Consider the following 15,998-nt stretch of genomic DNA (forward strand, 5'->3'; position numbering starts at 1 on the left):
AACATTAATAATAATAGATTAAATTCTGCAACAATCGTTTTTTTTCCCTGCGGCCACTTGGGCATGCAAGAGATGCTGTGGCAATTTCTCTGCTGTCTTAATTTTGTTCCCCAGTGTTACTTTTATTTTCTTGTTGACACACTGCAGTGATCAAGAGGCAGTGTTCTGAAGTATAAACCTCTCATGCATCAGCACCACCTTCATTTTGGCAACAAACAGGTGGACAAAGGTTGAATTGCTATTCCGCATGTAAATTAACTTCCCTTCCTGTTTGCCTGCTGCCTTTTAGCCCCTATGCCCTTCATCTTTGGCAAAGGATACCAATGGCTTGACATGCGTTTGGAGCCATTCCGGAGGATTTCAGGTTTTGTTTGTCATTTTGACGATGATTTTTGCTATGTGCAGTCTTATTATGAATAACGTTATTGATAACCTGGCATTGTTGAAACTTGGCTCAGTGAGACCACACAGTTACATTGACTGAAACCTCCCCACTTGATAATGTTTTCCACTGACAGGTCTGCCAGAGTCCTTGTGGTGTTTTTCTCAGCCATGTTTGGAGTATCTTTGTCAGGACTTTTGTGTCCCTTTTTAAATGCCTTGCTATCTCTTTGGGTGCTATAGGGCCAGTTTTGCTGCATCATCATCTAGATTTTATAGGCTGGAATGCTGGTATGAACTTTCACTGAGATTCCACACTTGCCCATCAGTGTGCCAACACTTTGATGTCCAATTTCAGAAGTCAATGCTGCACACAGACCTCAGAGGTCCACACACCAAAGAAAGAAATTAGAGGGTGTACTGGTTGGAATATGTCAGTTTGCAGCACTTCAGCACACGCAGGTCCTTGCAATTCAAGAACTAACCATATTTGGGCAAATCAATAAGCATCTTTCACTGAGTTTTCACAGATTGTCTTCAAACAGTAATTTTCTTAGTTACTCCTTGGTAACAATCCATAGAGTGCAGAACTCAGGATATGGAGCTGCTTACATGCGCCTCAACAAAAACCATTGCATCTGCTTCCAGATGTTCTTTGAAAATGCACATTCCATAAGGAGACGGGTGGGATGGTCTTTTTTTTCCATTGCAGTCATCTTGAGGGCTGAATGTTTGCACAGCTGCAATATGATGATGTGAGCAGTCAAGTTTATCAACTTAGACCTTGTCAGCTTCTCTTTGTGGCTGCTTCTTTCCTCTAACGCATCCAGCTTAATGCGACCAGTACTGATGCTTTGTTTTATCAATGTTGATGTGTTGTTCTATCAATTTCTTTGACTGTGATCTGTACTACACCATTACACACTACTGCCATTACTGTCAATACCACTTTCACAGTCAACATCATTGTAACAAATTAGATTGGAAGACAAACATGATAAGATTTGTATGCCGGCCCTCATTTATGTTTACAAATCTTCAGCAAAATACTCAGCATTAGGTCTGTACATTAACGTGGGAAAATTTTCAGTAGCATGTGGAAAGATCAGTGAAAGTTTATTAATGGTAACACAGAAAATAACTACCCATTAGCACACACTAAGCATATGGGTTAGCTTCAGGGCACAGAACAGTTTGAGTACTTTTCCGTTTTAGATCACTGCCATTGAATTCCCAATCATTTTATTTTAATGGCAAATGTCTAATGTTCTTAATTGTATGGTTGCCTAAAAAGATCAAGCCTGGCCCCTGTGATTGTTTGCCATTATTCAGATATTTAACTTATTTCACAGTTTTATACTACGTTGCAGTTTTTAAATTGATCTCCACTAATGATGTTTGCTAAGATAGTAAATGGGATGTAATTCAACATTAAATACTTAACTTTGCAGGCTTCTAGTTGAGGGAACATATAATTACACCAGCTAGCAATAAAGAGGGTATAACTCTGACACTTTGCCATGAATTTCAACATTTACCAACAGATGAGATGTCAGAAATGAATTACCTAATTGGAGAGATCCTCTTGAATTATGGGTTATCTTTATCCTCTCTATGATCTAATTTACTTTCAGCCTCTTTACATTTGCCAATGTCTTAAATACTACCAATTATTTAACTCAGAAATAAAGCAATTATATTTCATTCAGAAAACTTGCAGGTTTGGCAGTCCAGTATTTTATTTCAAAATGAAATGAAACTGAAAATTTTGGATTTCTCAGCCCACCAATAAAATAATCAGTTTGTAGTCAAAGAGTTCAGCTGAATGATATCCATTGTGACTTTCAGAATTCCATATTAAATCGATAGTGCAGACAGGATGGATAATTCCATGGATGAGGGCCCCCAGTGACACCACGGACATTAATCTGCCTAACCTACTTATTTAACCCCTGTTATGGTTCCTAGTTATGCCAAATTTCTGAAGTCACAAGTTTGGTCAATGTCCCCAGCAATAACACAAGCATAAGCTCATTCTTTAGAAATACGTTTATGATTTTGCTATACTTATGCCTAGCAGATATCTTTTGAAAATGTTGAAAATACTTTGGAACAATTGTATGCTTGATTATTTATGCTGTTTACATACCCTACCACAAAATCAGAAATCAGTTACAAAATAGATTTCATTCATTACAATTCCTCAAATTTTGGTTTCAGCATTTTTTTGTAGCTACTTCTCATTCTCATCATTGTCCATCCTCCAAATTTCTTTTTATCCTTCTCTTCAACTCTAAACCTCTTCACTTTTTCTCTCTCTTCCTAATCGATGCCTTTGTTACTACGAGGCTTGACTATTCCAATGTTAAATGACTGATAAGTCCCTTGGACTTGATTGGATCTGTCCTAGAATTTAAATGAAGTAGCTACAGAGATAGTAGATGCTTAGATTCTGGAGAAGTGTCTATGTTAAGGAATGTAATAACAAAGCATTTAGATATGTATACCATAATGAGGCAGAGTCATGAAGGGGAGTTGATGCCTGAAAAATTTAGTATAATTCTTTGATATGGTAACAAACAGAATAGATGAAAGACAAGCCATGGATGTAGTATATTTGGATTTCAATATAGCATTTGATAAAATATCAAACATTAGGCCACTTAATAAGAGCCAATGATAATTTATTAACATGGATAGAGGATTGGCTAACTAATAGAAGAATAGGGTAAGGGGAGCATTTTTAGGATGGCAGACTGTAAGTAGTGGAATGCTGTCAGGATCAGTGCTAGAACCACACTTATTCACAATCTATATTAATGACTTGGCAGTTAGACTATAATCCGGGGAAATGTGAGGTTATTCATTTTGGTAGGCGGAATAGAGGATCTGAATATTATTTAAATAGAGAAAGACTGCAGAAAGATGCAGCACAGTGGGATTTTAGAGACCCCATGCATAAATCACAAAAAGTAAATATTGAAATTCAGCAGATAATAGGGAAGGCAAATAGAATGTTGAACTTTACTTCAAAGATAATTCAGTATAAAAATAGGGAGGTCATGCTAAAACTATACAAGGCAGTAGTTAGAACACACCTGGGATATTGTGAACATTTTTGATCCTCTTATCTGCTGGCATTGGAGACAGACAAGAGAAAGTTCTTTAGGTTGATTGTGGGAATGGAAGGATTATCTTTTGAGGAGACATTGAGTATTTTGTGCCTTTACTCAATGTAGTTCAGAAAAAATGAGAGGTGACCTTATTGAAAATATATATTATCTCAGTTGGCTGGACTGCTGGTCTGCGATGTAGTTTGATACCAACAGGATGGGTTCAATTCCTGCACCAGCTGAGGTTACCACAAAGGACTTTTCTTCTCAATGTCTCCCTCTGCCTGAGATGTGGTGACCTTCAGGTTAAACCACCACCAGTCATCTCTCTCTCTCTCTCTCTCTCTCTCTCTCTGTAATGACAGCAGCCCTATGGTTCAGTAGGACTATGGCAAGTTTATCTTCACCTATTGAACTCAAAGATATGGAGGTGTTGGTGTTGGACTGGGGTGGCCAAGGTCAGAAATCACACAACACCAGGTTATAGTCCAACAGGTTTATTTGAAAGCACAAGCTTTCTGAGCATTGTTCTTTCTTCAGGAATTAAAGAAGGAGCGAGGGTCTGAAAGCTGGTGTTCTCAAATAAACCTGTTGGATTAGAACCTGGTGTTATGTGATTTCTGATATTGAACAGAAAATATTAACTTTGTTTCTCTCTCCACGAATGCTGCCAGACCTGTTGATTTGTTCCAGCACTTGTTATTCTTTCATACTTTCAGGTTTACTGGCTCCTAAATCTCTCTCCCACTTTTCCTCCTTCTCCCTTTCTGCTCACTGGTTATTTGGTTCAAATTAGAATCAGGATATTTTTTGCATTATAATTTAGAAGACATTTAAGCTGATCAATTTAACATTAGAGCCAGGAGTAATTAAGCCAACATTGCTGTGATGAAGAGTACTATTCTTAGTACTCTTTACTTTATAAATTAATGAGCACAAAAATTATATATTTTTAAGATCTTTTCTATTGTATGTTTTTTTTAAAAGAAATATCTGTTTAATATCTCCTAAAAACTAATGTCAGTGTTTTGGCTTAAATCATAATTTTCTGAACTATTTCATCAGTTTTCAGTAACTGGGGAGATGCTAGTTATAATAAAATTTTTAAAACAATATTGATATCTTTCATCACTTTCAAATCTCCTTAAAATCCTGGACTTGCCATTTTGATATTACTTCTAATTCATTAACTTTATTACCTACTACTTATAAAAATTAAGTATTGATTGTAATACTACTTACCCATGTATGGCTTGGTCCCAGCCATTGATGTGGCTTTTTCAGAGTCCTTCACCACTGTTGCTATATTGAAATCAGTGATGTGAACATGCCCTTCAAAAAAAACAATTTGAATTTAAAAAGGAAATTCTCTGCAAAAGCAAAGAGAAGAAAATGTAACATTTCATCCACAATATTGAATAGAATCATATTGCAGAATAGTGAACAGTTGTTAAACTTGCAAAGAATTGTTGATAAATAAGTTAGGATTTGCATGTAACAGGGAGTTTTTGTTTTGGCCACATTAGACAATTTATTCTCAAGTTGTAGGTTACCATCGTTCTGATTTTCAGGAATTTCCAAAATATGGACTCTGGGAGGCTTTATAGCTTTCCGCAGCAGGCATGTGAGCACTGGACCATTGATGTCTTAAGTACAACTTTACATCAGCTTGTCTCACAAAATTTCAGGGACTTAGGAAACTAACAGACTATGATTTTATTTGGTGCGAATTCGTTTATTATAACTTCAGCAGAAAAAAAAATACTGACATAATTTAAGGTAAAGTATTTGCTTTAGAGATCTGTGGCACTCCCCCCACAAGAAAGATCACATTCTCTGGATAATACAAACAATAATATATTTAAAAAATGCTCTGACGCCATTAAATTTTTTACCTATATTTATCTATTTACTTAATACTTATTAAATTTACTTCTTGAAGACTATAATCATTTCAGCAGCTCAAAAAAATCAAATTGATCTGAGCAATATTTTCTTTTTTAATGTGTAATTTCCTGCAGATGTTGAAATGTAGTACCTTCATAAGATTTATGTTTTTTAAAAGCAAGTTTTAAAATGCAAGAATATAGCCTGAAATGCTAACAGAACATTAAACCAAAACTTTGGAATTAAGTTTTTAAAGGAAGACCAACACCAAAGGTCAAAACATAGTAAAGTTAGAAAAAGAAAGGTATTTTTCTCTGTTGCAGTCCTTATCAAATTCATACTTGAGGAGTTCCTGTAATTTCGTAAATCAAAAACAAGTTATAAATTTTACTTCAGGCCTCATGCTGCACTTATGAGCAACAAATCAAAAAGGATTAAACTATTCCAATAGGAGTGACAGAAATCATTCGTGCTTTTGATATTTCTCTGCCAGAAAACTAGAATGCAGTGGCTATCAATGGATTCAGTGCAAAGTAAAGCACAAGTGAATAAATATTTTAAAATAGTACTTGCATTTAATGACTAATGTTCTGCCTGCACTTCTTAGCATCACTTACTGTAAATATGGGTGGAGAATAGTTGAAAAGGAGGGAGATATTTCATGACTAATCTTGATTCTTATCTGTTTTGCATAGTGCCTGATTTTGCAGTCATGTCCTGATTTCACACTTCAGTCAGAACAATTCTGCAAATCCATACAAATGACCTTGAGGCAAATTTTCCTAGGTCCACTACTGAGTATAAATCATTCATTTTAAACTAATGCTGGATCGAAGAATTTTGCATGGGAAGCCATTTTTATGAGTATGTTCTTATAAAGTAACATGATTATTATCCTCAGAAGTTGAATGAGGCAGAAGAGGCGATTAATCCCAGTATTTTCAATTGCCTAAGAGAGATATGCTCTGCTCGAATCCAATCTCTTGACGTCAGTACATTAGCACAGCTATGGGTTATAGCGTGATTAGATACAAGAATGTACAGTTGATGGGAACTGAAAACTGAGCTTGTAAATGAAATTCAAACAAATGAAGTGATAAAGCAGAATGGGAGGTAAAAATCCTTAAAGACTTTGGAAATGTTTAAAAGTCATCTTAACCCAATTGCAGACTGTTCCAAGACTGGAGGCGAAGATAATTATGAAGCAAGTTGAAAAGAATTTGAATAGATTGTACTTAGCAGCAAGGCAGTGCCTTAAGTGCATGTAAATATAGTCTTGTATGTTTCAAGAGATGTCTTTAGTTTATTTGGATAGAGTTAAACTCCAATGTTTGTTTCAGAGATAGCAAGAACTGTAGATGCTAGAGTCAGTGACAACACAGTGTGGAGCTGGAGGAACACAATAGGCCAGGCAACATCATTTCTGAAGAAGGGTCCCGACCCGAAACATCAACTTTCCTGCTTCTCTGATGCTGCCTGGCCTGCTGTGTTCCTCCAGCTCCACACTGTGTTGTCTGCAATGTTGTTTGTTTCCTTGATATGCTACTGTACAGAACTGAACTGCATTTATGACTATGTGTATTTGCAAAGAATTTTTTATGAATAAAATATATTTTGATATTAACAAAATGTTCAAATTTGAATATCAATAGTTCAACTATTCCATTACAATTGTTTGCACTAGACAAGGCAAGGTAAAAAGCTATTTTGAAAATGTAATTATATATGCTTTCTGCTGCTCAGCAGCGGACTCCAGGATTTTGCCTCTCTTGGCTGCCCCTGGTAATGAAGTAAATCTGTCACCAACATACAAAACAGCCTGATGTAAAAGTGGATAGACCTCACTGAAATAGCCAATCCCACAATTAATCTATTGAATCAATGAAAACATATTGTCAAATTCCCAATGTACATCACTGACACTCACTCGATCTCACCTCCATGTTTTCAAACCATCTACACTCTCTAAGTTGTCACACTGCTATGTATAACGGTCACAACTAGTTGAGCAAAGTTTATCTCCAACTATTTCTTTTTCAAAATTAATTCACAGGATGCCCATCCCTAACTGTCCAGAGGGTAATTAAGAATCGATCACATTGTGAGAGTCATGCATAGGCCAGACCAGGTAAGGACAGCAGTTTCCTTCTCTAAAAGAAAGGAGTGAACCAGATGGGTTTGTCCTGCAATCAACAACAGTTTCACGGTCATATTTTTTAAAAAAAGTTATTGAATTAGAATTCTATCATCTGCCATAATGGGATTTGAACCCAAGTACCCAGAATATTACCCAGGTCTCTGAATTGCTAGCCGAGAGATAATAATACTAGACTATCACCTCCTTGTCTCAGGGCAATGAAAGCTATTGTCTTTGGTCACAACCACACCATTGATCATTAGCCATCAACCCCAGTCTGCTTCTCAGTGAATAAATGAGGCTGAATCAGACCATTCCAAGCCTATGGGTCATTTTTGACTACAAGTTGAACTCTCAAATAAATGTCCATTGCAGCTCCAAGACAGCTTACTTTACTATTACAACATCACCCAATATTTCCCCAATCTCAGATCATCTGTTGCTAAAACCTTCCTCCATGCCTTTGTTAACTCTAAATTTGACTATTTCTGGATGGCCTCTCATCTTCCATCCTCCATAAACCTGAGCTCATTACAACCTTTCTACTCATATCTCCACACCAATTTCTATTCACTCATCATCCCTGGACTTTCTGAACTATATCGGTGCAAGTCCATCAACACCTCACTTTAAAAATGATGATGCTTGTAAACAAATCCCCCATGGTCTCACCCTTCCCTGTTTCTGCAACTGCCTCCAACCCTACAATCATCTCTCTCTTCCAAGTCTGTGTCTCCATTGGCAGCCATACCTTCAGCTGCCAGGCCTTATAGAATCATATAGTACAGAAGAGACCCTCTGACCCATCAAATCTGCACTGACAAAAACTACTCTAAATCTACACGAGCTCCAATTTCCAGCATTTAGCCCAGACATAGAACATAGAACATCGAACAAGACAGCACAGTATAGGTCCTTCGGCCCACGATGTTCTGCCGTCCTATTGTCATACTCTAAGATCAAACTATCCTGCATGCCCTACATTTTACTATCATCCATGTGCCTATCCAAGAGTCTCATGAATGTCCCTAATGTATCTGACTCCACTACCACCGTCAGTAGCACATTCCATGCACTCACCACTCTCTGTGTAAAGAACCTACCGCTGACATCTTCCTATACCTTCCTCCAATCAGCTTAAAATTATGCCTCCTTATAATAGTCACTTCTGCCTTGGGAAAAAGTCTCTGGCTATCCACTCTATCTATGCTTCTCATCACCTTCTACACCTCTATCAAGCCACCTCTCATCCTTCTTCGCTCCAATGAGAAAAGCCCTAGCTCCCTCAACCTTTCCTCATAAGACCTGCCCTCAATTCCAGGCAGCATCCTGGTAAATCTCCTCTGCACCCTCTCAAAAGCTTCCACATCCTTCCTATAATGAGGCGACCAGAATATTCCAAGTGTGGTCTAACCAGGGTTTGATAGAGCTGCAGCATTACTCGCGGCTCTTAAACTCAATTCCCCTGCCAATGAGGGCTAAGGAACTGCAGATGCTGGAGAATCTGAGATAACAAGGTGTAGAGCTGGATGAACACAGCAGGCCAAGCAGCATCAGAGGAGCAGGAAAGCTGACGTTTCGAGTCAAGACCCTTCTTCAGAAATGGGGGAGCGGAAGGGGATTCTGAAATAAATAGGGAGAGAGGGGGAGGCAGATAGAAGATGGATAAAGGAGAAGATAGGTGGAAAGGAGACAGACAGGTCAAAGAGGCGGGGTTGGAGCCAGTAAAGTGAGTGTAGGTGGGGAGTTAGGGAGGGGATAGGTCGGTCCAGGGAGGACAGGTCAAGGAGGCGGGATGAGGTTAGTGGGTAGGAGATGGGTGTGGGGTGGGAGGAGAGGATAGGTGGGAAGAAGGACAGGTTAGGGAGGCGGGGACAAGCTGGGCTGGTTTTGGGATGCGGTAGGGGGAGGGGAGATTTTGAAGCTTGTGAAGTCCACATTGATACCCTTGGGCTGCAGGGTTCCCAAGCGAAATATGAAATGCTGCTCCTGCAGCTTTCGGGTGGCATCATTATGGCACTGCAGGAGGCCCAGGATGGACATGTCGTCCAAGGAATGGGAGGGGGAGTTGAAATGGTTCGCGACTGGGAGGTGTAGTTGTTTGTTGCGAACTGAGCGTAGGTGTTCCACAAAGCGGTCCCCAAGCCTCCGCTTGGTTTCCCCGATGTAGAGGAGGCCACAACAGGAACAGCGGATACAGTATACCACATTAGCAGATGTGCAGGTGAACATCTGTTTGATGTGGAAGGTCTTCTTAGGGCCTGGGATGGGGGTGAGGGGGGAGGTGTAGGGGCAGGTGTAGAACTTGCTCCGGTTGCAGGGAAAAGTGCCGGGTGTGGTGGGGCTGGAGGGGAGTGTGGAGCAGACAAGGGAGTCACGCACAGAGTAGTCCCTCCAGAAAGCAGACAAGGGTGGGGAGGGAAAAATGTCTTTGGTAGTGGGGTCAGATTGCAGATGGCGGAAGTGTCGGAGGATGGTGCGTTGGATCCGGAGGTTGGTGCGGTGGTACGTGAGGACGATGGGGATTCTGTTTTGGTTGTTATTGCGGGGACGGGGTGTGAGGGATGAGTTGCGGGAAATGCGAAAGACACGGTCAAGGGCATTTTCAACCACTGTGGAGGGGAAGTTGCGGTCCTTGAAAAACAAGAATATCTGGGATGTCCGGGAGTGGAATGCCTCATCTCGGGAGCAAATGCGGCAGAGGCGAAGGAATTGGGAATAGTGGATGGCCTTTTTGCAGGAAGGTGGGTGAGAGGAGGTGTATTCTACGTAGCTGTGGGAGTCCATAGGCTTGAAATGGATATCGGTTTCCAGGTGGATGCCAGAGATGGAGACAGAGAGGTCCGGGAAGGAGAGAGAGGTATCAGAGATGGTCCAGGTGAACTTAAGGTTGGGGTGGAAGGTGTTAATGAAGTGGATGAACTGTTCGAGCTCCTCATGGGAGCACGAGGCGGCGCTGATACAGTCATTGATGTAACGGAGGAAGAGTTGGGGAATAGGGCCAGTGTAGCTTTGATATGTGGAACAATCCATCTTCTGCAGCTACACTGGCCCCATCCCCCACCTCTTCCTCCGTTACATCGATGACTGTATTGGTGCCGCCTCGTGCTCCCACAAGGAGCTCCAACAGTTCATCCACTTCACTAACACCTTCCACCCCAACCTTAAGTTCACCTGGACCATCTCTGATATCTCTCTCTCCTTCCTGGACCTCTCTGTTTCCATCTCTGGCAACCACCTGGAAACCGATATCTAATTCAAGCCAACCGACTCCCACAACTACCTAGAATACACCTCCTCCCACCCACCTTCCTGCAAAAAGGCCATCCACTATTCCCAATTCCTTCGCCTCTGCCACATTTGCTCCCGAGATGAGGCATTCCACTCCCGGACATCCCAGATATCCTCGTTTTTCAAGGACCGCAACTTTCCCTCCACAGTGGTTGAAAATGCCCTTGACCGTGTCTCTCGCATTTCCCGCAACTCATCCTTCACACCCCGTCCCCGCAATAACAACCAAAACAGAATCCCCCTCGTCCTCACGTACCACCCCACCAACCTCCGGATCCAATGCATCATCCTCCGACACTTCCGCCATCTGCAATCTGACCCCGCTACCAAAGACATTTTTCCCACCCCACCTTTATCTGCTTTCTTGAGGGACCACTCTCTGCATGACTCCCTTGTCCACTCCACACTCCCCTCCAGCCCCACCACACCCGGCACTTTTCCCTGGAACCGCAGCAAGTGCTACACCTGCCCCTACACCTCCTACCTCACCCCCATCCCAGGCCCTAAGAAGACCTTCCACATCAAACAGATGTTCACCTGCACATCTGCTAATATGGTATCCTGTACCCGCTGTTCCTGTTGTGGCCTCCTCTGCATCGGGGAAACCAAGCAGAGGCTTGGGGACCGCTTTGCGGAACACCTACACTCGGCTCAGAACCAACAACTACACCTCCCAGTCACGAACCTTGGACAACATGTCCATCCTGGGCCTCCTGTATTGCCACAATGACGCCACCCGAAAGCTGCAGGAGCAGCATCTCATATTTCGTTTGGGAACCCTGCAGCCCAAGGGTATCAATGTGGACTTCACAAGCTTCAAAATCTCCCCTCCCTCTACCACATCAGCTTGTCCCCGCCTCCCTAACCTGTTCTTCCTCCCACCTATCCCCTGCTCCCACCTCAAGCCCCACACCCATCTCCTACCTACTAACCTCATCCCGCCTCCTTGACCTGTCCGTCCTCTCTGGACCGACCTATCCCCTCCCTAACTCCCCACCTATATTCACCTTTACTAGCTCCATCCCCATCTTTGACCTGTCTGTTTCCTCTCCACCTATCTTCTCCTTTATCCATCTTCTATCTGCCTCCCCCTCTCTCCCTATTTATTTCAGAATCCGCTTCCCCTCCCCCATTTCTGAAGAAGGGTCTCGACCCAAAACGTCAGCTTTCCTGCTCCTCTGATGCTGCATGGCCTGCTGTGTTCATCCAGCTCTACACCTTGTTATCTCTAACACTCCATACGCCTTCTTTACAACCGTATCAACTTGGCTAGCAACTTTGAGGCATCTATGGATGTGGACCCCAAGATCCCTCTATTCCTGCAAACTGCCAAGAATCCTGCCATCAACCCTGTATTCTGCATTCAAATTTGACCTTCCAAAATGAATCACTTCACACTTTTCTGGGTTGAATTCCATCTGCCACTTCTTTGCCCAGCTCTGCATCCTGTCAATGTCCCCTTGCAACCTACAGCAGCCCTCCACACTATCCACAACTCCATCAACCTTTGTGTCATTGGCAAACTTACTAACCCACCCTTCCACTTCCTCATCCAAGTCATTTATAAAGATCACAAAGAGCAGAGGTGCCAGAACAGATCTCTGTGGAACACCACTGGTCACCGAGCTCCAAGCTGAATACTTTCCATCTACTACCACCCTCTGTCTTCTTTTGGACAGCCAATTCTGCATCCAGACAGCCAAATTTCCCTGAATCCCATACCTCCTTACTTTCTGATTGAGCCTACCATGGGGAGCCTTATTAAATGCCTTGCTAAAATCCATATACACCACATCCACTGCTTGACATTCATCAATGTGTTTTGTCACATTCTCAAAGAATTCAAAAAGGCTTGTGAAGCATGATCTGCCCCTCACAAAGCCATGCTGACTATTTCTAACCAAACTGTGCTTTTCCAAATAATCATAAATAGTATCTCTCAGAATCCTCTCCAATAATTTACCCACCACAAAAGTAAGACTGGCTGGTCTGTAATTCCAAGGATTATCCCTATTCCCTTTCTTGAACAATGGAATAACATTTGCCACCCTCTAATCATCTGGTACTACTCCAGTGGACAGTGAGGACGCAAAGATCATCGCCAAAGGCGCAGTAATCTCTTTTCTCACTTCCCATAGTAACCTTGGGTATATTCTGTCTGGCCCAGCGGACTTATCTATCCTCATGTTTTTCAAAATTTCTAGCTCATCCTCCTTCCTAACATCAACCTGTTTGAGCATATCAGCCTGTTTCACACTGTCCTCACAAACGTCAAGGTCCCTCTCACTGGTGAATACTGAAGCAAAGTATTCATTAAGGATCTCCCCTACCTCCTCAGACTCTGCGCACAAGTTATCTCAACTATCCCTCATTGGCCCTACCCTCAATCTGGCCATCCTCTTGTTCCTCATGTAAGTTTAGGACATCTTGGTGTTTTCCTTAATCCGACCAATCAAGACTTTTTCATACCCCTTTGAGCTTTCCTGAGTCCATTCTTCAGTTCCTTCCTGGCTACCTTGTAGTCGTCTAGAGCCCTGTCCTATCCTTGCTTCCTCAACCTTAAGTAAGCTTCCTTCTTCCTCTTGACTAGATGTTCCACATGTCTTGTCATCCAAGGTTCCTCCACCTTGCCATCTCCTCCTTGCCTCAGTGGGACAAATCTATCCAGAACTCGTAGCAAGTGCTCCCTAAACAACCTCTATCTTTCTGTCGTGCTTTTCCCTGAGAACATCTGTTCCCAATTTATGCTCCGCAGTTCTTGCCGAATAGCATGATAATTCCTCCTCCCTCAATTAAATATTTTCCCAAACCGTCTGCTCCTATCCCTCTCCATGACTGTAGTAAAGGTCAGGGAGTTGTGATCACGATTACCGAAATGCTCTCCCACCGAGTGATTTGACACCTGGCCTGGTTCATTGCCTAGCACTAAATCCAATATGGCCTCCCCTCTAGTCGGCCTATCTACACATTGAGTCAGAAATCCTTCCTGGACACACCTGTTTCATAACACTAGTGTGAAGCACCTTAAGATGTGTTACTACAGTCAAGAAGCTGTATAAATGTATCTTGTTGTTGGGAGCTCCACTAGATATGATGAGAGGGTATTTGTAAATGGTAGAAAAATATAACTTCCCATCTTAAGAAAGAATGGAGAGACTAAATTTATTTAGAAGCTTAGCTAACAAAACTGCAAAAGATTTTAAACTGCAGAAGATTTCATTATTGCTGGTGTAAATGGAATCATTTTCTTCATCTCCCTCCCAGCAATATCTATCAGGTATTCGCTGCTTACAAGCTTGCATCAATTTTTGGTATTGCCGTCCGAATGATGAAGCTTCCTATTAGTCGTACGGAGATATAAAATAACCTAAAATGTGCTTCAGTGACCTGACGATTATTTTAATCCCACTTTCTCATCATTACGACAGTGACTGGCGGTAAAATGTTTTGGGGTGGCTGTCCAAGTTGACTTTTGACTGAAAGTTTTGAAAGTTAGTCCTGTTACACTATAACCAAATATTCAATTTCAAACTCAGATGGTACAGGCCCTTTGACATCTTCAGCATAGTAAGGACCCAATCCTGAATTCTCAATCAGTTCACTTTGGAATGTGCAAGTTTGACCACAGCCTGCTAAATATTAAAGGTCTCATGCCTTTATTGATGAAATTGTTTCCAGCACGAACTGATTTCTTAGTTTGTGAAAATATTGAATAATAAATTTCAGTCTTGCACAATTTAGTTTATTGTTTGCAACACAATCTCCAAACTGCCAAAAAAAGAGTATTAATATCTGCTCTGGATTAATTTGGTGAAAATCTGTAAGAATGCAGTGAAGACAAAAACATAACTTGGACATTACTAAACAGACATATTTCTGCAAAACTGATCAGAGAAGTGGTTCTAGTCTTCCCTTTGGCCTCTTTCATCCTTAATTAGAAATAGCAGACTTTAAACAAAATGAACTCAATAAAATCCATATGGTTGACATTCTGTTTAAATCGCTCAGCAGTGCCATCAATGGAAAGGTTGGCTATACTTGATTAGATTACACTTCTTCTAACAGATATATTCTACTGAAGATCTAACCATCCAAACTTCTATCTACAGTTGGAATATTGTCAACAGAGGATTTCAACCAAGACAAAGCCTGTTGTATTTAACTTAAAGGTCGTTGTTGTAAGTTAAGTTTATATATTTTTGAAGTTCCATATTTTAAAACTAATCAGCTTTCTCATTGGCATTTTTTCTTTCTAATGTCAGATTAAATATTTTCCACAGTTGTTAGTCTCACATAAAAATACAATACAAATTTCACCTTTCAACAGAATTAGTTTTATTGAAATGACACGATGTGATATGAGTAATGAATGCACAAATGGATCTGCAGCAAAACCCTTTGTTCCTTTTTTTAAAATCAAGGTTATAGACCAGTTTATATAGAATAGGGTAAGATGTTTGGTAAAACATCACCAAAGGAATTGCATACAAATAATATAATATGCTCATTATTGATGCACATTGTATGTTTATCATATTGTTCCTTAGCCTGTGTTGTAAGTTATTTGCAGAATTAAATGATTAACCCTTACTTCAGTGGTGTAAACTTAAGCACAAAGTTATCAGTAAACTTAATTTCTTTCAATCTTCACAGGGATCATTAATACTGAAGTTGTGACATTTGGCTCTACTGTGCCCATGGCTTTAATGCCCAGAGATAATAAAAATGAAGGAGGCCGACCTACACTGACATTCAGCAGTTTGCCCTGTTCACCAGTTCTGGATGGGCAATTGCACGGGAATGTTGTGCAAGCATAGGGAGCATAGAGACACAGCAATAATTATGTCATACAACTGCAAAACGAACAGCCACTGGTGCTATTTAAAAGCATCAGCTTGGGCCTTACAGGTGAGGTGCTTTTGTCTTTCTTTTACTGCTGCAAATTCAGTGGACACTATGTACTACGCTGCTGGAGGATTTCACACAAATCAATTGACTCAGAAGTGAGTGGGGCTGGATGTTTGCAAGAGTTTCAGTGACTTTTGAAGGTGTCTGAGCAGAAAATCTGGTCTCGAATTATAAGTTCCTTCTTGAATCATAGAAACAAGAAGCAGGAATAGGCTACTCAGCTCCTCAAGCCTGCTCTACCATGAAACCATTGCTATGTCCTTGGGCAGTAGCTCAGCAAG

The 15,998-nt window shown here is 41.1% G+C and overlaps 1 protein-coding gene across 1 annotated transcript in view; it reads right to left on the minus strand.

Moving 5' to 3' along the window:
- The window catches only part of LOC109927407 (serine/threonine-protein kinase 32B-like), a 169,442-nt gene that overhangs the window by 59,508 nt on the left and 93,936 nt on the right, over positions 1 to 15,998 (minus strand). Inside the window, exon 4 of the mRNA XM_020527421.2 lies at positions 4,737 to 4,826. Coding sequence (XP_020383010.1) covers positions 4,737 to 4,826 — 90 coding nt within the window. The remainder of the gene's footprint in view (positions 1 to 4,736; positions 4,827 to 15,998) is intronic.

Source organism: Rhincodon typus, chromosome 1, assembly GCF_021869965.1.
Source record: "Rhincodon typus isolate 14 chromosome 1, sRhiTyp1.1, whole genome shotgun sequence".
NCBI lineage: Eukaryota > Metazoa > Chordata > Chondrichthyes > Orectolobiformes > Rhincodontidae > Rhincodon > Rhincodon typus.